The sequence below is a fragment of the Centropristis striata genome, chromosome 20, assembly GCF_030273125.1.
Source record: "Centropristis striata isolate RG_2023a ecotype Rhode Island chromosome 20, C.striata_1.0, whole genome shotgun sequence".
NCBI classification, from domain to species: Eukaryota; Metazoa; Chordata; class Actinopteri; order Perciformes; family Serranidae; genus Centropristis; species Centropristis striata.
This window is the reverse complement of record NC_081536.1, coordinates 24863432-24884648: the sequence shown is the minus strand read 5'-3', so window position 1 is coordinate 24884648 and position 21217 is coordinate 24863432. Positions and strand designations below refer to the sequence as shown.

The window sequence follows — 21217 nt, the reverse complement described above, 5'->3', positions numbered from 1 at the left end:
TATTGTGTGTCATCAGGTTCTGAAAATACAGACACCCCCACAGTCCAAGAACAGCTGGATGACTTCTGGACCCACTTGCCCCCGTTCACCGGTTGAAAAGATAGGCTTTTTAAAAAATTATTCAATTGTTAATCCTGCACAAAGTGATACATAAAACATTGTATGTATTCCATTTCAACAAACACAAACATGAAATGTATATTTAAATACATGACTTAATGCAAATCAATCATACTAAACATCATCTTTTTTTTTTTTAAACCAACCATTGCACACACTTCCATCCAAGGAGAAGTTACATCTTGATGGTAACTTTTTAGATTAACAAAACTTTTGTGAGATTTGTAATTGTTGTCTTTGGGGAGGGAGAAGAGAGGGTAAGTCTAAACATTGCATGCAAGAGACCAACACCGGTGTCTCAGGGGAAAGCTATCTGTATACACAACTACCAATCTACTTGGTTGCTTCAAAATTTTGGTCTCAGTGGCAGTCGCCGGTTCGCATGGTCTTAGTGGCAGAGTTACTGGTTCGCATGGTCTCAGTGACAAAGTTACTGGTTCACATGGTCTCAGCGGCAGAGTTACTGGTTCACATGGTCTCAGCGACAGAGTCACCGGTTCACATGGTCTCTCAGCGACAGAGTCGCCGGTTCGCATGGTCTCGGTGGCAGTCGCCGGTTCGCATGGTCTCAGTGGCAGCCGCAGGTTCGCATTGTCTCAGTGGCAGTCGCCGGTTCGCATGGTCTTAGAGGCAGAGTTACTGGTTTGCATGGTCTCAGAGGCAGAGTTACTGGTTCACATGGTCTCAGCGACAAAGTTACTGGTTCACATGGTCTCAGCGGCAGAGTTACTGGTTCACATGGTCTCAGCGACAGAGTCACCGGTTCACATGGTCTCTCAGCAACCGAGTCGCCGGTTCGCATGGTCTCGGTGGCAGTCACCGGTTCGCATGGTCTGAGTGGCAGTTGCAGGTTCGCATGGTCTCAGTGGCAGTTGCCGGTTCGCATGGTCTTAGCGGCAGAGTTACTGGTTTGCATGGTCTCAGAGGCAGAGTTACTGATTCACATGGTCTCAGCGACAAAGTTACTGGTTCACATGGTCTCAGCGGCAGAGTTACTGGTTCACATGGTCTCAGCGACAGAGTCACCGGTTCACATGGTCTCTCAGCAACCGAGTCGCCGGTTCGCATGGTCTCGGTGGCAGTCGCCGGTTCGCATGGTCTGAGTGGCAGTCGCAGGTTCGCATGGTCTCAGTGGCAGTCGCCGGTTCGCATGGTCTCAGTGGCAGTCGCCGGTTCGCATGGTCTTAGCGGCAGAGTTACTGGTTCACATGGTCTCAGCGACAAAGTTACTGGTTCACATGGTCTCAGCGGCAGAGTTACTGGTTCACATGGTCTCAGCGACAGAGTCACCGGTTCACATGGTCTCTCAGCGACCGAGTCGCCGGTTCGCATGGTCTCGGTGGCAGTCGCCGGCTCGCATGGTCTCAGTGGCAGTCGCAGGTTTGCATGGTCTCAGTGGCAGTCACGGGTTCGCATGGTCTTAGCGGCAGAGTTACTGGTTTGCATGGTCTCAGAGGCAGAGTTACTGGTTCACATGGTCTCAGCGACAAAGTTACTGGTTCACATGGTCTCAGCGGCAGAGTTACTGGTTCACATGGTCTCAGCGACAGAGTCACCGGTTCACATGGTCTCTCAGCGACCGAGTTGCCGGTTCGCATGGTCTCGGTGGCAGTCACCGGTTCGCATGGTCTCAGTGGCAGTCGCAGGTTTACATGGTCTCAGTGGCAGTCGCCGGTTCGCATGGTCTTAGCGGCAGAGTTACTGGTTTGCATGGTCTCAGAGGCAGAGTTACTGGTTCACATGGTCTCAGCGGCAGAGTTACTGGTTCACATGGTCTCAGCGGCAGAGTTACTGGTTCACATGGTCTCAGCGACAGAGTCACCGGTTCACATGGTCTCTCAGCGACCGAGTTGCCGGTTCGCATGGTCTCGGTGGCAGTCACCGGTTCGCATGGTCTCAGTGGCAGTCGCAGGTTTACATGGTCTCAGTGGCAGTCGCCGGTTCGCATGGTCTTAGCGGCAGAGTTACTGGTTTGCATGGTCTCAGAGGCAGAGTTACTGGTTTACATGTTCTCAGCGACAAAGTTACTGGTTCACATGGTCTCAGCGACAAAGTTACTGGTTCACATGGTCTCAGCGGCAGAGTTACTGGTTCACATGGTCTCAGCGACAAAGTTACTGGTTCACATGGTCTCAGCGGCAGAGTTACTGGTTCACATGGTCTCAGCGACAGAGTCACCGGTTCACATGGTCTCTCAGCGACCGAGTCACCGGTTCGCATGGTCTCGGTGGCAGTCGCCGGTTCGCATGGTCTCAGTGGCAGTCGCCGGTTCGCATGGTCTCAGTGGCAGTCGCAGGTTCGCATGGTCTCAGTGGCAGTCGCCGGTTCGCATGGTCTTAGCAGCAGAGTTACTGGTTTGCATGGTCTCAGAGGCAGAGTTACTGGTTCACATGGTCTCAGCGACAAAGTTACTGGTTCACATGGTCTCAGCGGCAGAGTTACTGGTTCACATGGTCTCAGCGACAGAGTCACCGGTTCACATGGTCTCTCAGCGACCGAGTCTCCGGTTCGCATGGTCTCGGTGGCAGTCGCCGGTTCGCATGGTCTCAGTGGCAGTCGCAGGTTCACATGGTCTCAGTGGCAGTCACCGGTTCGCATGGTCTCAGAGGCAGAGTTACTGGTTCACATGGTCTCAGCGGCAGAGTTACTGGTTCACATGGTCTCAGCGACAGAGTCACCGGTTCACATGGTCTCTCAGCGACCGAGTCGCCGGTTCGCATGGTCTCGGTGGCAGTCACCGGTTCGCATGGTCTCAGTGGCAGTTGCAGGTTCGCATGGTCTCAGTGGCAGTCGCCGGTTCGCATGGTCTTAGTGGCAGAGTTACTGGTTTGCATGGTCTCAGCGGCAGAGTTACTGGTTCACATGGTCTCAGCGACAGAGTCACTGGTTCACATGGTCTCTCAGCGACAGAGTCGCCGGTTCGCATGGTCTCGGTGGCAGTCACCGGTTCGCATGGTCTCAGTGGCAGTCGCAGGTTTACATGGTCTCAGTGGCAGTCGCCGGTTCGCATGGTCTTAGCGGCAGAGTTACTGGTTTGCATGGTCTCAGAGGCAGAGTTACTGGTTTACATGTTCTCAGCGACAAAGTTACTGGTTCACATGGTCTCAGCGACAAAGTTACTGGTTCACATGGTCTCAGCGGCAGAGTTACTGGTTCACATGGTCTCAGCGACAAAGTTACTGGTTCACATGGTCTCAGCGGCAGAGTTACTGGTTCACATGGTCTCAGCGACAGAGTCACCGGTTCACATGGTCTCTCAGCGACCGAGTCACCGGTTCGCATGGTCTCGGTGGCAGTCGCCGGTTCGCATGGTCTCAGTGGCAGTCGCCGGTTCGCATGGTCTCAGTGGCAGTCGCAGGTTCGCATGGTCTCAGTGGCAGTCGCCGGTTCGCATGGTCTTAGCAGCAGAGTTACTGGTTTGCATGGTCTCAGAGGCAGAGTTACTGGTTCACATGGTCTCAGCGACAAAGTTACTGGTTCACATGGTCTCAGCGGCAGAGTTACTGGTTCACATGGTCTCAGCGACAGAGTCACCGGTTCACATGGTCTCTCAGCGACCGAGTCTCCGGTTCGCATGGTCTCGGTGGCAGTCGCCGGTTCGCATGGTCTCAGTGGCAGTCGCAGGTTCACATGGTCTCAGTGGCAGTCACCGGTTCGCATGGTCTCAGAGGCAGAGTTACTGGTTCACATGGTCTCAGCGGCAGAGTTACTGGTTCACATGGTCTCAGCGACAGAGTCACCGGTTCACATGGTCTCTCAGCGACCGAGTCGCCGGTTCGCATGGTCTCGGTGGCAGTCACCGGTTCGCATGGTCTCAGTGGCAGTTGCAGGTTCGCATGGTCTCAGTGGCAGTCGCCGGTTCGCATGGTCTTAGTGGCAGAGTTACTGGTTTGCATGGTCTCAGCGGCAGAGTTACTGGTTCACATGGTCTCAGCGACAGAGTCACTGGTTCACATGGTCTCTCAGCGACAGAGTCGCCGGTTCGCATGGTCTCGGTGGCAGTCGCCGGTTCGCATGGTCTCGGTGGCAGTCGCCGGTTCGCATGGTCTCAGTGGCAGTCGCAGGTTCGCATGGTCTCAGTGGCAGTCACAGGTTCGCATTGTCTTAGCGGCAGAGTTACTGGTTTGCATGGTCTCAGAGGCAGAGTTACTGTTTCACATGGTTTCAGCGACAAAGTTACTGGTTCACACGGTCTCAGCGGCAGAGTTACTGGCTACATGGTCTCAGCGACAGAATCACCGGTTCACATGGTCTCTCAGCAACAGAGTCGCCGGTTCGCATGGTCTCGGTGGCAGTCGCCGGTTCGCATGGTCTCAGTGGCAGTCGCAGGTTCGCATGGTCTCAGTGGCAGTCGCCGGTTCGCATGGTCTTAGCGGCAGAGTTACTGGTTTGCATGGTCTCAGAGGCAGAGTTACTGGTTCACATGGTCTCAGCGACAAAGTTACTGGTTCAAATGGTCTCAGCGGCAGAGTTATTGGCTCACATGGTCTCAGCGACAGAGTCACCGGTTCACATGGTCTCTCAGCGACCGAGTCGCCGGTTCGCATGGTCTCGGTGGCAGTCGCCGGTTCGCATGGTCTCAGTGGCAGTCGCAGGTTCGCATGGTCTCAGTGGCAGTCGCCGGTTCGCATGGTCTTAGCGGCAGAGTTACTGGTTTGCATGGTCTCAGAGGCAGAGTTACTGGTTCACATGGTCTCAGCGACAAAGTTACTGGTTCACATGGTCTCAGCAGCAGAGTTACTGGTTCACATGGTCTCAGCGACAGAGTCACCGGTTCACATGGTCTCTCAGCGACCGAGTCGCCGGTTCGCATGGTCTTGGTGGCAGTCGCCGGTTCGCATGGTCTCAGTGGCAGTCGCAGGTTCGCATGGTCTCAGTGGCAGTCGCCGGTTCACATGGTCTTAGCGGCAGAGTTACTGGTTTGCATGGTCTCAGAGTAGGGCTGAACGATATATCGTTATCGTATCTTTATCGAGATATGAACATTCAAGATATTAATATCGGAAAAGCAGCGATATAAACGATATATTTCCCCCGCGCTCGCCCTGCATGTAAAGCTCTGGCAGTCACCATAAACATTACTTTTAAGATTGCCCTTGAACGCACCACTACGGCCAGCCAACCACAAAGCTTATTTCATGCTTGCTGTGGATCGACAGCTGAAGCCAACCAATGACAAACATAGGAGGGTGGGAGTGAGGGAGACGTAGACTGAGACGCACACAGCCACACACACAGGACATTCACAGCGGGGAAATCAAAACGAAAGAAACAAAAGAAAAGTGACATGAGTGCGGAAGATAATGCGGCCGGTGGCAGTGCAGAATCTAATTTTGTGCCAAAACATAAATCATCCTCCATTATTTGGAGGTATTTTGGATTTAGAAAGGATGATGTCGACCAGAGCGAGGTGTTGTGCAGGTCGTGCTTGGCGAAAAATGCGACGAAGCAAGGGAACACAACCAACTTGTTTCACCACTTGAAACAACACCACCGTGTGCTGCACTATGCACCGTATGTTGCACTTCAATGCACTTTCAATGTTTCACCTTCCACCAGCTGCTGCATTGGTTATTTATTGTCAAAGCGGAGCTGCAGTAAAATGTTAATTTTTTTAAATTTATTTATTATTGAGTGACTTTATGTTAATGTTGATGACTGGCAGTGAGTTCTAATCAATAAAACTGCACTCTTTTGTATTATGATGTTTTTATTTTTCTGAAAAATGCTTGGTTTTCACCGAAAGCCGTAGTCATATTGTATCATATCTATATCGAGATATCTGGCATGAATATCGAGATATGAAATTTTGTCCATATCGTTCAGCCCTATCTCAGAGGCAGAGTTACTGGTTCACATGGTCTCAGCGACAAAGTTACTGGTTCACATGGTCTCTCAGCGACAGAGTCACCGGTTCACATGGTCTCTCAGCGACCGAGTCGCCGGTTCACCTGGTCTCGGTGGCAGTCGCCGGTTCACATGGTCTCAGTGGCAGTCGCAGGTTCGCATGGTCTCAGTGGCAGTCGCCGGTTCGCATGGTCTTAGCGGCAGAGTTACTGGTTTGCATGGTCTCAGAGGCAGAGTTACTGGTTCACATGGTCTCAGAGGCAGAGTTACTGGTTCACATGGTCTCAGCGACAAAGTTACTGGTTCACATGGTCTCAGCGACAGAGTCACCGGTTCACATGGTCTCTCAGCGACAGAGTCACCGGTTCGCATGGTCTCGGTGGCAGTCGCCGGGTCGCATGGTCTCAGTAGCAGTCGCAGGTTCGCATGGTCTCAGTGGCAGTCGCAGGTTCGCATGGTCTCAGTGGCAGTCGCCGGTTCGCATGGTCTTAGCGGCAGAGTTACTGGTTTGCATGGTCTCAGAGGCAGAGTTACTGGTTCACATGGTCTCAGAGGCAGAGTTACTGGTTCACATGGTCTCAGCGACAAAGTTACTGGTTCACATGGTCTCAGCGACAGAGTCACCGGTTCACATGGTCTCTCAGCGACAGAGTCACCGGTTCGCATGGTCTCGGTGGCAGTCGCCGGGTCGCATGGTCTCAGTAGCAGTCGCAGGTTCGCATGGTCTCAGTGGCAGTCGCAGGTTCGCATGGTCTCAGTGGCAGTCGCAGGTTCGCATGGTCTCAGTGGCAGTCGCCGGTTCGCATGGTCTTAGCGGCAGAGTTACTGGTTCACATGGACTCAGCGACAAAGTTACTGGTTCACATGGTCTCAGCGGCAGAGTCACCGGTTCACATGGTCTCTCAGCGACAGAGTCGCCGGTTCGCATGGTCTCGGTGGCAGTCGCCGGTTCGCATGGTCTCAGTAGCAGTCGCAGGTTCGCATGGTCTCAGTGGCAGTCGCAGGTTCGCATGGCCTCAGTGGCAGTCGCAGGTTAGCATGGTCTTAGAGGCAGAGTTACTGGTTTGCATGGTCTCAGAGGCAGAGTTACTGGTTCACATGGTCTCAGCGACAAAGTTACTGGTTCACATGCAGGGTTTTCCCTGGGTTTTTAGAGGTCTGAAGCAGCGGGGTTAGCGTGCCTCGGCCATTTTTTCAAAAAGCTTTTTTTTTTACCAAAAACTGCAATTTCACATAATTTTGACCACTATCATTACTATGGGTAACTAAAAAACAGATTCAATTTGCTTTAGTTGTAATTTACACTTTATTTGCACAATTCACAGCCCCCTTTTGAACATTTAATTCTTCTGGCTGAATTGGTCCCGTAGAACCGCCGAACAAACTTCTCCATGGCAGGAGTTCCTGGCTGGGGGGGATTGAAAAGTCTTAGTACCTGCCAGGCCTCGAATTTCGTCATTTTAGAGGCAAGGCCACTTGGTCTTTTGTGTTGTCAATTTTTTGAGGGCACAAAGGCCAAAAGCCAGGGTATCAAGGCCATAAAATAAAACAATGATTTTAAGTCCACGTCCATATTGAATTTAATTTAAGGACTAGTAATGACGCTTCTGAGGAAGATTGGAGTCGAAACAGTCAAGCAGGTAAAGAACCATCTCCTTGTAAAGTAAAATGCATCAATCTTGTGCACTTTGAGAGCTAAATGAGAGCAAACACCTCACATAACATTTTTCACAGTCGGGAGATCCCGTATTATGAAATCTTTGTTATCCAATACTGTGTCATTTTTAATTGCTGTCAACATTCTTTCCACTAGGACATGGAGCAGCCAGCCAGTGTTTTTTTCCATAAAAGCCCAAATTTGGTGGCCCCCCACAGATCTAATTCCACTATTCCATCATATACACTGAACGTAATCATTGCCTATTTTAAGATTTATTTTTAAAGGAGAATAAGTGTTCTTGTATATTTTATTTAAGGCATCTTATTTTTACAGTCTTTTTGTAAATTCTGTGGTTAATTCTGTTAACACACTGCACTCTTATTTTGAAAGCGGCATGCGTTTAGCAACAGGAAGTTATTCAAAACAGTTAGTCACAGTTTAGTGTGTTTCAAATAACTTTAACTTTAACTAACTTTAGCTAATGTTAGCTCGCGGCTAACGAATGGCATATGCAACAGAGTATTCTGACCTCTGACCGCCTGGTAGGGTGGCCATCTCCTTTACATCAAAAAGGAGGACACTTTGCGGACAAGCAAGCAGATATTTGTTTGGTATGATCCGGTTTTAAGCAGAGCTATACTCCGATTAGCTCGATGCTTGTCAGTGCTAGCATGTCTCTCAATAGCTGCTTTGCCTTTGCTGCTTTTGTAGCAACTTTGTGTGAGCCGGTTGTGGCGAATCAACACATGGCTCATTTGAATATTCAAATGAGCCATGTGTTGATAGGTCAGGACACGAAAATGGTCGGCTGCGCCTGCAGCCGAACAGGGCATTTAAAAGCCAGACTGTCCGGCCTAAAGCCGGACGGATGGCCCCCCTACCCGTAGATATATACAAGAAAGGTGTTTATATATATATATATATATACCGTAATTTTCGGACTATAAGCCGCGCCTTTTTCCCCATTTTTCGATTCTGCGGCTTATATAACGGTGCGGCTAATCTATGGATTTTTACAGCTAACGGCCATTAGGTTACCTCCTAAATCTATGGATTTTACAGGTTACAGTCCACCAACTTTAACTCTATGGGCTCTATGACCGGTCTGCGAGGAGCGGCGGGCTCCAGCAGGAAAAGCTGGAGGCAGGTGTACGTACCAGATCGGCTCGGCTGCCAGATCGGCTCGGGGTCCTTCATATACTTTTAAGCTATTTTTCACTTCTCTGTGTGTATTTGTGTCGAAAGCTACTTAGTTTGTCGGAGTCGCCGTGCCGTAGCGTTTTGTGTTACGTAATCAGCGGCAGATGAAGGACCCCGGGCCAACCTGGCAGGGCGCTGGAAAAGAGTGAAACAGGTAGCGCGGAAAAGTAAAAGTGAAACCGAGAGTGGTACGAGAGACAGAACGAGAGCAAGACCGACATTACGAGAGCGAGATAGTTTGTGCAAAGGAAGTTTTCATGCACAAACCCTCATTATGGATCTGGCTGTAAAAGAAGCTTCCTCAAGCAGCCATCTCTTTCCCGACAATCCCCTCTGTGCACGAACCCTTACATATGGTAATTAAACATTAAAATACCTGCGGCTTATAGTCCAGTGCGGCTTATATATGTACACATCATTCAATTTAGCTGCTGCGGCTTATACTCCGGTGCGCCTTTATAGTGCGGAAAATACTGTATATATATATATATTTTTATATGACCCTACCGCCCGGACAGGTTGATTGGATTTAGTTCGGCGCGCGCACACACGCAGACGGTGAGACAAGGAGCGAGGCCGTGGCCTTTGTGGCCCTCGTGAAATTCCTGCTCTGGTACCTGCGCTACTCGCTTTAGAGTTCGGGAACAAGCTTGAACGCTCCCTTTTACGTTGATGTCCTAAGAGGGTCAGACAGGATTTGATGCGCTCGTTGATGACTCAAAACAAGTCTAAAATAACGTTGTGTGTTGTTGTGCTCACACAGTGCGAGAAGAAATCATTAGTGGTGCATTGATATTAATGATCATGTGAAATTTCACAGCGGTGCACGTAATTAATGCATTCAGCAGCGGCGGTGCGCCACTGCTGAATGAATGTAGGGGAAACACGTTTTTTTTTAAACAGAGAAGGTGAAATGTCCGTTTATGGAAATAGCCGGCAACGTATAAAGATCAATGGGACGCAATTCGGCTCTTATTTATTTTTGCTAACCTGCTCTATTTTTTCTCTTAGACGGGAGGCAAAAATGCTTGGGCGCCGCGCCTAAGCCGTATAATGGCAGGGAAAACCCTGACATGGTCTCAGCGGCAGAGTTACTGGTTCACATGGTCTCAGCGACAGAGTCACCGGTTCACATCATCAAATCAAACTTTATTTATATAGCGCTTTTCATACATAAAAATGCAACACAAAGTGCTTTACAAAAAAAAAAAAGAATAAAAACAAACAATAAAAATGACAAAACCCACCCCTCCCTCCCCCACATACACATCTGTAAGTATACATACACAAACATGCACACACGCATTTAGTCACGCACGCACACAAACACACTCAGACTCACACACAGCACATATTGATTGGTCTCAGCGACAAAGTTACCGGTTCACATGGTCTCTCAGCGGCAGAGTCGCCGGTTTGCATGGTCTCAGCGGCAAAGTTACTGGTTCACATGGTCTCAGCGTCAGTGTTACTGGTTCACATGGTCTAAGTGGCAGAGTTACTGGTTCACATGGTCTCAGCGACAGTCATCAGTTCAGAGCAACAAGGAGAGCGACTTCCAGTTCCCTCAGATATGTCAGACAAAGATGGGGAGGAGGATGGCACTAGGGGTGCAGAACCTTGGGAAAGAAAGGAGGAAACAGGCGAAATGGAAGAAAAGGATGGAACAGTCCAAATGGATACAGAGGAAAATACAGATACAAATGACTCTGTCCGGAGATCTGAGAGAAACCGTCAGCCGCCACGACAGCTTGATTATACTGTGTGGGAAATCCTCTGATCACAGTTGTGAAATCACTTTTTCAAGGGCTGTCCACAGCTTGGGCGGATGTCATAAGTGATGGTGAGGAGGCTGTTCAGCCCCCTGCTTTGACCCCTCGAGTAATTATCATTTAACTGTCTACCATGCACAGGGACGTGCATGAGTTCAGGAGGGGAGGGTGTAACCCAGGTGAAGAAACGCACTTGGGATTAGTAAAAGAAGAAAGTATTAAATTGTTATTGTGTTTGTTGTATCGGCAAAGTTTCAGAACTCCGATTGTATTCGAATGCACCATCCAGCTCTCAACCCTTAACTGGCTACTCAAACTCTAATTTTCTTGTCTGAATCATTATTGGTTGCTCAACATTGGCTCCTAGCGAATTTAGTTTACTTCTGATACTGGTCTCATTATTGGTTTAATCTATACTGTAATTCTATTTTAAATTCCTAAAATTGGTTACATAAGACTCCCCTTTATTCTATTGATTTCCCTTAACTGATGGCATTTGGTTAACTATTTGAAATGTTCATCCTATCTGTATGTTCTAATTTTTTATTACTAAGTCTTGTTTTGATTCTAAAGCACTTTGTAATCTTGTTTTTGAAAGGTGCTTGTTGGAGCTATTTATTTCTTGTTAGTATTTAGTTGTTTATCTAGTTTATTAATAACAATGAGTATCGTTTGATTAATCAAGACGTTTGTTTATTTTGATAGAAACATATATTATATTAATCATTATTGTTTCGCATATTTAGTTTACATAGTATTTTTGTGTTTTTTGGAATTTCGGTTGGCACCATGGGCGCCTGATGTTATAAAGGTAGGAGGGTAGGCAGAGGGCCAGCATGCACCTGGGTGGGCCTATGGTTTTTTACCAGCGTGAAGAGAGGTAGCAGGAGACATGATTTCTTTGTTCTCTTTGTTTGCTTGCTCGTAATGGATTAAATAAACCTTTGGAACTCACATCTGTGCATGGACTTCAGCTTCTTTGCCTGCATACACCACACGCCCATGGTGCATCAGTGGCATTTTGATTAAGTTTAATTTTGCTTTTTTTCGGACAAAATTGCCACGACAGTGCTATATAACAACCTGATTAGAAGAGCGAGCTCTGTCCTGAACTGTCCACTGGACTCCATAGAGGAGGTGGATGAGAGGAAGATGTTAGCCAAGCTGGCATCCATCATGGACAACCCCTCTCAGGCCCTGCAGGACACTGTGGGGCCTTTGAGCAGCTCCTTCAGCAGCAAACTGTTACATCCACCGTGTAAGAAGGAATGCTTCCACAGGTCATTCATTCCAGCTGCCATAAGACTGTACAACACCAGCACAACCTGAACGTGTTGTAGTTTTCTTTCTTTCTTTTCTGCACATTTTGCATATAATTTGCACTTTGCACATTCTTCACTTAATTTGCACTAAGTTGTATATAGTATATTTTATATTGTTAAATGTATTTTTCTATTTGATTGTTTATTTTTTATCTTTATCTAAAAGGGAAATAATTTTGTGTGCAATTTTTGTGGTCGGCTGTAGCAAAGAAATTTCCCCGCTGTGGGTCAAATCTAATCTAATCTATAAACTATTATAAATAGTATTAGTATTTTTTTACTGCAATGACATTGACATGTATTCAATCATCTTTTTATCTTCTGAACAGTCAGAGGAAAACCATTATATAATCTGAGAGAAAATCCTATAACAAGGAAGCCTAGTACGGAACCTTAAGATAAAAAAAGCTAGCAAGGCTTACAAATATGCCCATTAATGCACACAGGCATTGGTCTTACAAGTCACAATGTTAGGCGTCTCCCTTTTTATGTTTCTCCACTCATTTCACATGTCTCTCAATATTTAAATATAATTTAATATGATACAGCTTAGTCTGCATCAATCATTATCACCACACTCAGGCCAGTTTGTCTGTAACTATGATTTAATATGTGAATTATCCAGGCTCTCAATTCCTGGGATGTCCCACTTTTTTGCGCCATTTTGCTCTGTGATCAGCAACATGTGTTTCCATTTACAGACCACATTTTTTTTCCACTAGGGAGGAAACCGGGGGGCAGTTCCTGACTGTGAGTCATCACTGGTGCCCAGGCTGCTTACAGACTCAAAGTGGACTTCTCTTTTCAGTCCTACATGTATAAAGTTGATTTCATGTTTTAACGTCAACATACTTTTCCAGTTCTTCCTGAGATATCAGTCCACTGGATGTTGAAAATGGATTACTAAGGCTGAGTCACATGTCCCGCCTCAGGACACTGCCAGAGCGTGAGTTTGCTTGACTGCATTACATTGTGACTCTTTGTTTTCAATCCAGTTGCAGGATTTATATGTGGCTCTTATTTTCTGCAACTGAACTAATCCATTTATTACAAAACTTCCAACAACAGAAATCACTAAAACAGAAAATTATCTTAAACTTCTAGTTCTATTTGTATTTTGATTTGTCTTTCTGTCTCTCCAGCTTGACATTGCTGTAAACCAACTTACAGCTCTCCTGTGTTATTCTCAGTGAAGAGCCTACCTCCGATCATGGCTGCTGCTGCACTCGTCACAGAGAACTTTAAGTTTGTGTCTCTCTTCTTCAAAAGCAAAGATGTGATGATATTCAACGGTCTGATCGCTCTGGGCACTGTGGCAGGCCAAACTGCATATAATGTTTTTGCCTTTGAATGTCCATGTTCCTCTGGGAGGAACTACCGCTATGGCCTGGCTGTCATTGGTGTACCAGCACTGGCATTTTTCCTCATAGGAATAATGATGAACAAGAGCACCTGGGACCTGGTATCTGAGTGTCGGCTCAGAAAGTGCCGGAAGCTGTCAGGAGCAGCAGCCTTTGCTCTTCTGGGAACTGTCATTGGTCGAGCTGTGGTGGCTCCGCTGACGTGGGCAGTTATATCTCTGCTGCAGGGCCAGGCTTACATGTGTGCCCTCAGTGAGTTTGTTGATCCGAGCACTGTGGAGGGCTTCCCTGCAGATCAGGGGTCAGAGGTTATAGCCAAATTCCCTTGTCAACAAAGTGTTCCAACAGAGCTGCAAGGCTTCTGGTCTGAGATTGAGAGACGACTAAAATATGAATCACAGGTAGTGGACTACTTTATTTTGTTTTTGCAGTACCGTTTGAGTTTTATCCGTTATGTGTTTAATAGAAATGTAGCATGCGTAGTTAATGTGATCCCATTCACATCCTACCCCCCAGTACTTCTTGGTGCTTGTGCTCATGAGCACAAGCACCAGAAGCACTGAGTTTAAAGAGAACCTCAGCTTTCATTTTGTTTGCAAAACCAAGCACACTTGTAACGTTTCCTGGCTGGATCCTGCACAGTTGTGACACTATTACCGAAACAAAATCTGAACCCCATTTTGCCTCAATCACACACCAAGGTTATTAAATATATATATAAAGTTAACGAAAACTAGAATTGAAAAAACATTTTTGTTAACTGAAATAAAAGAGTTTTTGAAAAAAACGATAACTGAAGCTGTATTGTGTGGTTACAAAAGTAACTAAAACTAACTAAAATTATAGTGAAAATATTCTTAGTTTCCGTCTTTGTCAACTTTTTTTCATACATAAGCCAGTGTTTCTATTAGAAAGGATTCTGTTATTGAACATGCAGGAACACATGGTAAATATGTTTACTGAGACTGGGATGTCTATACTCGAACCAAAATTCAAATCACCTGGAACTGTAAGAGTTAATAACCTTATTGGGGCTGAGCTGGATAAACCAAAGGAAATAAAGGCAAAATTTATTATGACCTCTTTGAATCTTGCACCCAACACATAGCCCATTACAAAAAAACTAAAACTAAGCATTTTCAAAAAATAAAAACTAAATTAAAAACTAGCAAACTCACTCTAAAAATGAATTAAAACTAACTGAACCTTGTCACACACACACACACACACACCATTTAACTCTGTCTTTTCTTTCTCAGCTGTTCGGCTGGCTGCTGGTGGCAGGAATGTCTCTGACAGTGTTCCTGATGTTGTGTTTAAAGCGCTGCTGCTCTCCACTTGGCTACCAGCAGGAGAACTACTGGTCCCAGTATCGCTCCAATGAAAAAACCCTCTTTCAACGCACGGCAGCTGTCCATGCCCGCCTCCTGGCTGCAGAGAACGTTAAGAGCTTCTTTGGCTTTGTGGCACTGGAGAAGGACGAGAAGGAGGAGCTGGCTGAACACCAGAGTGTTAGTCCTGTCTGTAGCACTAACTGGAACAGAGTGACTGGTGTCTACCTCTACAGGGAGAAAAATGGACTGCCTCTGTACAGCAGGCTCAACAAATGGGCCATGTACAGCTTGGAGAATAATGTAGAGGCCATGGAGAAAGAGATGGACATGCTCAGCTGACAGTATTCTTCTGGAAGATCGTTCAATGACTGCAACCATAAAGACATCAGAATGCTTCAAGCAGAACGCTTGTTGGATCATTGAATAGCATCAACAGTACAACTCCATCCCCCACTCCTGTTTCTCTAAAGTAGTTATTTTCTGAAACAGATAATCTAACAATCACGCACAATTTTCTTTAACAAATATATTCTCAACCGGTTTGTAGAATCTCAGCATCTGCAGAAGAAGATGCAGAATCAATATTGTTATGTTGTCATGCATGCTGTATTTTCCTATTTTTCATGTGGTAAAAATAAAGTTTTGGAGGGAAATATTGACTTCAACAGGTGACAAGCATCAAAATATGATTTGTAGTATGTCATAGAAATATCTCACTTTCCTATGTTGTTTCGGCATTCATATTCTCTGAAGAAATAATTACCACATTTACCATTGACAATAAAATATATATACTTTTTTTAAATTCAAATGTATGGGGCAATAAGGTGGCAGGTCCATTCATGTAGAACTGTAACTAAGATGGACACATTAACCTGTAATATGTGTCTGCATATGTTGACCATGTTTGTTGACAAGCCTACCTGCTTTGCCCGTGTGACAAAGGGTACTAAGTGTTGGCATATGACAAACAATAATAATCTAACTGACCAAACAGTGCCACCATCAATGTGACAGCTCAGCTGTGAAAAAGTTCCTTTGAGGCTGAATTTCTCAAAAGTGATACAGTAAATAATATGCTTGATAGTGAGTGAACAGTCAGGATGATCCTGAGGACAACTGCATCAACCTTATTCAGAAATTATGGATCAAAGGGATTTTACAGTAGAGTAAATATAGAGCATAATGCCTTTTTTTCAATGCAGAAGAAGGAACTTTGAGGCTGAATTTCTCAAAAGTGATACAGTAAATATGCTTGATACTGAGTGAGTGAACAGTCAGGATGGTCCTGAGATCAAGTGTACAACCCTTTGTCACAAATTATGGATCAAAGTGATTTTACAGTATATAGGGCATAATGCCGTTTTTTAATTCAAAAGAAAGAATTTTGAGGCTGAATTTCTCTCAAATGATACATGCAAAATTAGTAGAGAGCATCAAGCATTTTCCTAAGAAAATATTTGCATTCTATATATGTATATGCCCCCCGGGAGAAAACATTTAAGAAGACATTTTTTGTCATGATTAATGCACTGGTCATCTCAAGCACATTTACTGCTCTCAGCTTGTGTTAAATGCATAAATGGCTGTTTGTACATTATTTATTAGGATTTACAGCTGATACCGCCGATAGTAGTGATCATACACGGAACAATCATCGTCATGTATAGACGATCTTTGGCTGAGAAATTCACCGCACAAAGCTCTCCTATTGGCTGTTAGCCCATCATATGACGGCGCACGGGTCTCCTATTGGACACACCGATGGGCTCAATGGAAAGCTTCAAGTGTCCCGGTTTTATTGAAAAAAAGAATTACTGCTAGATGGCGACGACCTCTTAATTAAATGGTTAATATGATGACAGAGTCGCATGTTAAATGAATAGTGAATCTGGCTAACTAGCTAAGACACAGCAGAGCAGAAAGTAGACTAACTTTTGTTCAGTTAACATTATTTGACTGGTGAGTGGAGGCACTGGAGCCCTAGCAGTAGCTACATCCTGTTGGGAAGAGATTTTCATCATTTTAACTAACCAACAACTTTTTATTGTTGTTTGGGCTTTGTTTTTCTCTCTTGCTGTCTTCATATCACCATGGATACAGACATGGGGAGACACTGGAGGCGAGATGCACGCTGAGGTCTGACGTGGGCGAAACCAAATCTCAGAGCGGGAGGGGGTGCAAACATGCCACATTTTTTTTTACTGCTAAACTGAGAAAAACACATTGTCGTATTTATAAAACAGTCATTACCAATAATTATGGTATCATATTGGGTGGGTTGTGGTGGCTCGTTTGGATTATTGGGTGGGTTGCAACCCCCCCATAAATTACGCCTATGCGCCTATGATAGTATAAATAAGCTCCTCGCTTAAAAAAAAATAAGCTCGCCGCTCGTCATCATTTGTCGCCGGATGTTGTCAGTTTAGTTCCGAGCGGCAAATTCAAGATGGATTTAATGAGGAGCCTCCAATTCCTAAAATTAAATCACATTCCACAAGGTAAAGTTTGAGTTTTGTGTCTGTTCTGAACGTCCTCTTCTATGGTGGGCTGACGGGCTGTAAATAAATGGAGATATTTTATGCCGCACTGGCTGTTTGCAAACAGATGAAGTTGACAGCGAACGTTAACTTTTCCCGGGTGATATGGCTTGTAAATATTTGATAACAAAGATAGCTGTACATAACATGTTGTTAGGTTAAGCTTACCTTGAGAGTGAGTTCATGTCAGAAAGGTACAAGCAATTTGTTAGTTAGCTGTTGATATATTCTATTTTAGTTAGCTAACTTCTTGGCTAAGTAGTTAGCTTAGCAAGCTACTTAGCCAAGAAGTTAACCCTTTGATGCACAACATGGGTCTAAAGTAACCCAACTAAGTTTTAATTTTCTACATTTTTGCAATCAATCAATCTCGTCATTCAGTATTCCAGGTTTTCCTCAGTCAACTTGTTTTTGATCATCATACATCCTAATTATATGTTTTCATTTCTTATTTTTTTTAATAAAAACTTTTTGTATCACTGTGTGTAAACTTGATGTAATAATACAAAAACTATTTTTCATCATAAAATATGAAAGGAAAAATGGATATAATCTTTTGTAATAAAAATGAAGATATTCAAACACACAAATGGCATGAAGTAGCATGGGAAATGAATGCGGGTGACCCATGTTGTGCATTAGAAGGTGTTTATATGTTGTGCATCGAAGGGTTAACACAAAACACAGCTACCACCACCCAGCCACAGAATGACACCAGACAGGAGGGCCAAGGGAAGAGGAAGAGGTGCACAATCTGCCCAGTTTCCAAAGACAGAAAATCCAGCAGCTGTTGTTCCCAGTGTACCAGGCCTGTGTGCAAGGAGCAAAAACATGTAGTGGTCATTTGTGAGGCATGTAAAAATTGAGATGGCAATTCGTGCTCCAGTGTTGTGATCAGTTGTATTTTATTTAGTTACATTTCACCAGTTTACAGTAGTTCCAGTTCAGCTGCAGTTCAGTTCAATAGCAGTGTTATCTGTTATCAGAGGTATGTGTGACAAAATGATAAATAAACATGTTGCAAATAGTAAAATGTATTCATGAGTAAGTGTTTGGCCCCCCTCACTGCTAAAGTAATTGTTTGAAATAAATAATTATTTTCATAGTATGAGGTCATTTCATTTTAAATCAAACTTGGATGAATGGGTCGTTTTTGACACGTGTAAACTCTATGTAATAATACTAAAATTTATTTTCTTAAAGTATAGTAGGAGAGGCAAAACGGAAATAATGATCAGTTGTTATCAAAAACAAGATATTTAAAGAATATTTGGGATGTTCAATCATAAAATAAGTTGATATCAAAAGATAAGAGAGAGCACAGAAACACATTAAATAACATGGGAAATGAATGCGGGTCATTTTTGACCAATGTTGTGCATTAGAAGGGGTGTCAATATGTTGTGCATCAAAGGATTAAGTTAATGTGATAACTGTTGTGATTTGCAGACTGGGTGGAGGACGTGTGGGACGCAGAGTTCACAGAGGGAAAACCACTGGACGACAGTATACAGGACGAGCTGACAGTCGGTGCAGACAAGGCTTTCAGAAGCTTGTTCCAGTGTTTATGGGTCCATGCTTCAGACCAGCAGCAGTCTGCAACCACAGATGATGTTTCACAGGTCAGACCATGTCCTCTGCTCCAGGGAACAGACAGAGACATAAAAATGAAGAAGACCATATAGGCAACAGTTTTTACTCCATTAACTTCATTTATATTTAATATTTTTGTTGCTCATTTCCATTGTAAATTCTGCTTTAAAGGCTTTACTTGGTTTCAGACTCAGCAGTGCATTTTAGATGTGTTGTGCTGATTGTGGCACACAGTTTAATCTTCACTAAATTTGTTCTTATTCTTCATCTTCCGCCACATTTGATGAAGTACTCATAGCTAGTACCTAGAGATTTGCCTTGCTATTTTCGTAAAAATGATCAGATTTACCATTGAAAATAATGGGAAATGGACATGAAAAGAACCCAGACACGCCTCATTTTGGGGCTGTGCCAATTCACTATACTTGAGTTTATGGCAGATATTCTACTTTGGAATCAATGGGACTTTCATATTTGTCTCAGTGAGACCGAATGTGACAGCAACTCCAACCAACTGTTAAAAAGAGACTAATGTTAACTGGGACCAGACATTTCTAGAAGAAACAGAAAAAGACTTACCTTATCTGCGATCTTGCTCACATTAAAATAAAAAAAAAATCACAAACATGAAACCTACAACGGCACGTTCAGCAGAGACTTTTCTTAAACAAGATTACAGTAGTCAAAGTTTTATTTGATGACCTTTCTCAACTGTCAATATTGTGTGCCACTCCCCTCTCCACCCTCTAATGCTGCCCTAATCACCATAGCAACTAGCATAGTCAGGATGAGCCAGGCTTTAAAAATAAAAGTTATGTTAACAGGTATCTTTGGATGGACCTAGTTGTTGTTTTTTCAGAAATGTGGATTTTATTGCACTTGTTTCAAAGCAATGTGTAGTTGTACTGGAAGCAAGGAGTACTGATTTAATGAGTATAGATTAGTAGAATAAAAGCCTGAGAGGTAACTGAAAAAAGCCTCGTCCTGGGTTTCATTTCATGTTAAGACAAAGTAAAAGCCCCACAAAGTAAGTCCATCTAAGTAGGAAATTAAGGATGGGGCTGTATTTCAAAACTCCAGCATTTTCTCTGCAGTCCTGTTGTTGTCTGTGCGTCTTCGGTTTGGTGGCTAATTCAAACCACTAGACTAGAGCAGACATTAGCCAGATGGATTGGTGGGAGTGTAGTTCCAAATGCCCGCTGTTGCAGTTTACCTGTCACTCCAGCTTGTTTTTTCCATTTGTGTCGTGATCCCATACTGGTGATCCAACTTGAACCTTTGCAAAACTTTCCAATTAGGGTAAAAAGTGATTCAATCAACCAATGCACTTGTGAAATCTTTAGAGTTCGTCTGTGGTGAATGTAAGTAAAGAAGGAGAAAAAATTCCATTTTGGAAATTCAACAAAACTCGAAAATTTCCTCTGGGGAAATTCTGAAAGGGCCACGGGGGCTACTTCCGGTGTTATGTTATGTGTGTGTGTATTTAAAATCACATAAAGTTACCTGTGTGTGTGTGTGTGTGTGTGTGTGTGTGTGTGTGTGTGCGCGCGCATGTGTGTTTGAAGCATATGTATGCATGTCTGAGGAGTGTGCGGGCTTACGCGCATGTGTGTGTGTATCTGTAACTGTAATCACATCAAAGATCAAAGGCAATCAGATCAAAGAAATCAACAGAATTTTTTCAGAAATCTTCCTGCGTTTTTAATATGGGAGCCAATGAGGCTGTTGGTGCGTGTTGGTGGTGCATCTGTGCGTCCTACACCCAAACTATAACTCTGACAGCTTTACCAGACGATTGTGAGTGAGAAGACAAATTTTCCTATGTTTCTATGTATAAATTATTTCTGTAGAGTGGAATTTGCGACCTGGAGCGCAGTTTTCAAATGTATTTTTTGACAATTTTTTTCTCTCCCTCTACACTCTGGCGATGATGTCACACACTGTGACACGAACATTCTGTGCAATAAACACCCATTATAATCTCAGAATTTCTCCAAAAATGATCATGGTAATTGAACAGGGATTGATAAAAAAAACGATATGACCTATCGAAATGTGGATTAATACACCGATACACAAGACTTGTGTCTACTGTTTAAAGTTTAAATGGAGTCTCTAGGTGAAATGATGCCGGAGAAGTAGACGTTTAAAAATCTCCAATTATTGTTCCTTTTCGCTCATTTTTTTTCCGGCCGTGCCATTTATTTCAATGCAAAATTTTGGGCAGTTTTTCGCGACTTATGTCGCAAAAAATTCGTATTCTGTAGAGAAAAGTAATGGCACACCGATCCCGATCAAACCGCACGTTTTGATATATAATTTGTCCGGCAACTCTTCAAGTTGTAGGACTAGTAGCGGGACGAAATTGCGTCCGGAAGAGGAAGAAGAAAAAATACACAGTATAACAGTAGTGTAGGGACACTGGTCCCTACAGCTATTGCTGTATGGATTGGTATTGCTCGGTGCGA

At 44.5% G+C, this 21217-nt stretch overlaps 2 protein-coding genes across 2 annotated transcripts in view; both read left to right on the top strand.

Annotated features, from left to right (window-relative positions):
* Positions 1-35: 35 nt before the first annotated feature.
* Positions 36-15411, top strand: LOC131993697 (calcium homeostasis modulator protein 2-like). Its single transcript, XM_059359696.1, has 5 exons — positions 36-91; positions 12644-12671; positions 12782-12867; positions 13064-13683; positions 14542-15411. Exons 4-5 carry the CDS (start codon positions 13132-13134, stop codon positions 14953-14955), a joined length of 966 nt encoding a protein of 321 aa, XP_059215679.1. The 5' UTR covers positions 36-91; positions 12644-12671; positions 12782-12867; positions 13064-13131; the 3' UTR covers positions 14956-15411.
* A 1569-nt stretch (positions 15412-16980) lies between these two features.
* ncapd3 (non-SMC condensin II complex, subunit D3) overlaps positions 16981-21217 on the top strand; it is a 36092-nt gene continuing 31855 nt past the window's right edge. The window contains exons 1-2 of the mRNA XM_059359762.1: positions 16981-17117; positions 18606-18778. Of these exons, the coding sequence (XP_059215745.1) occupies positions 17066-17117; positions 18606-18778 (225 nt within the window). The 5' untranslated portion in view covers positions 16981-17065. The remainder of the gene's footprint in view (positions 17118-18605; positions 18779-21217) is intronic.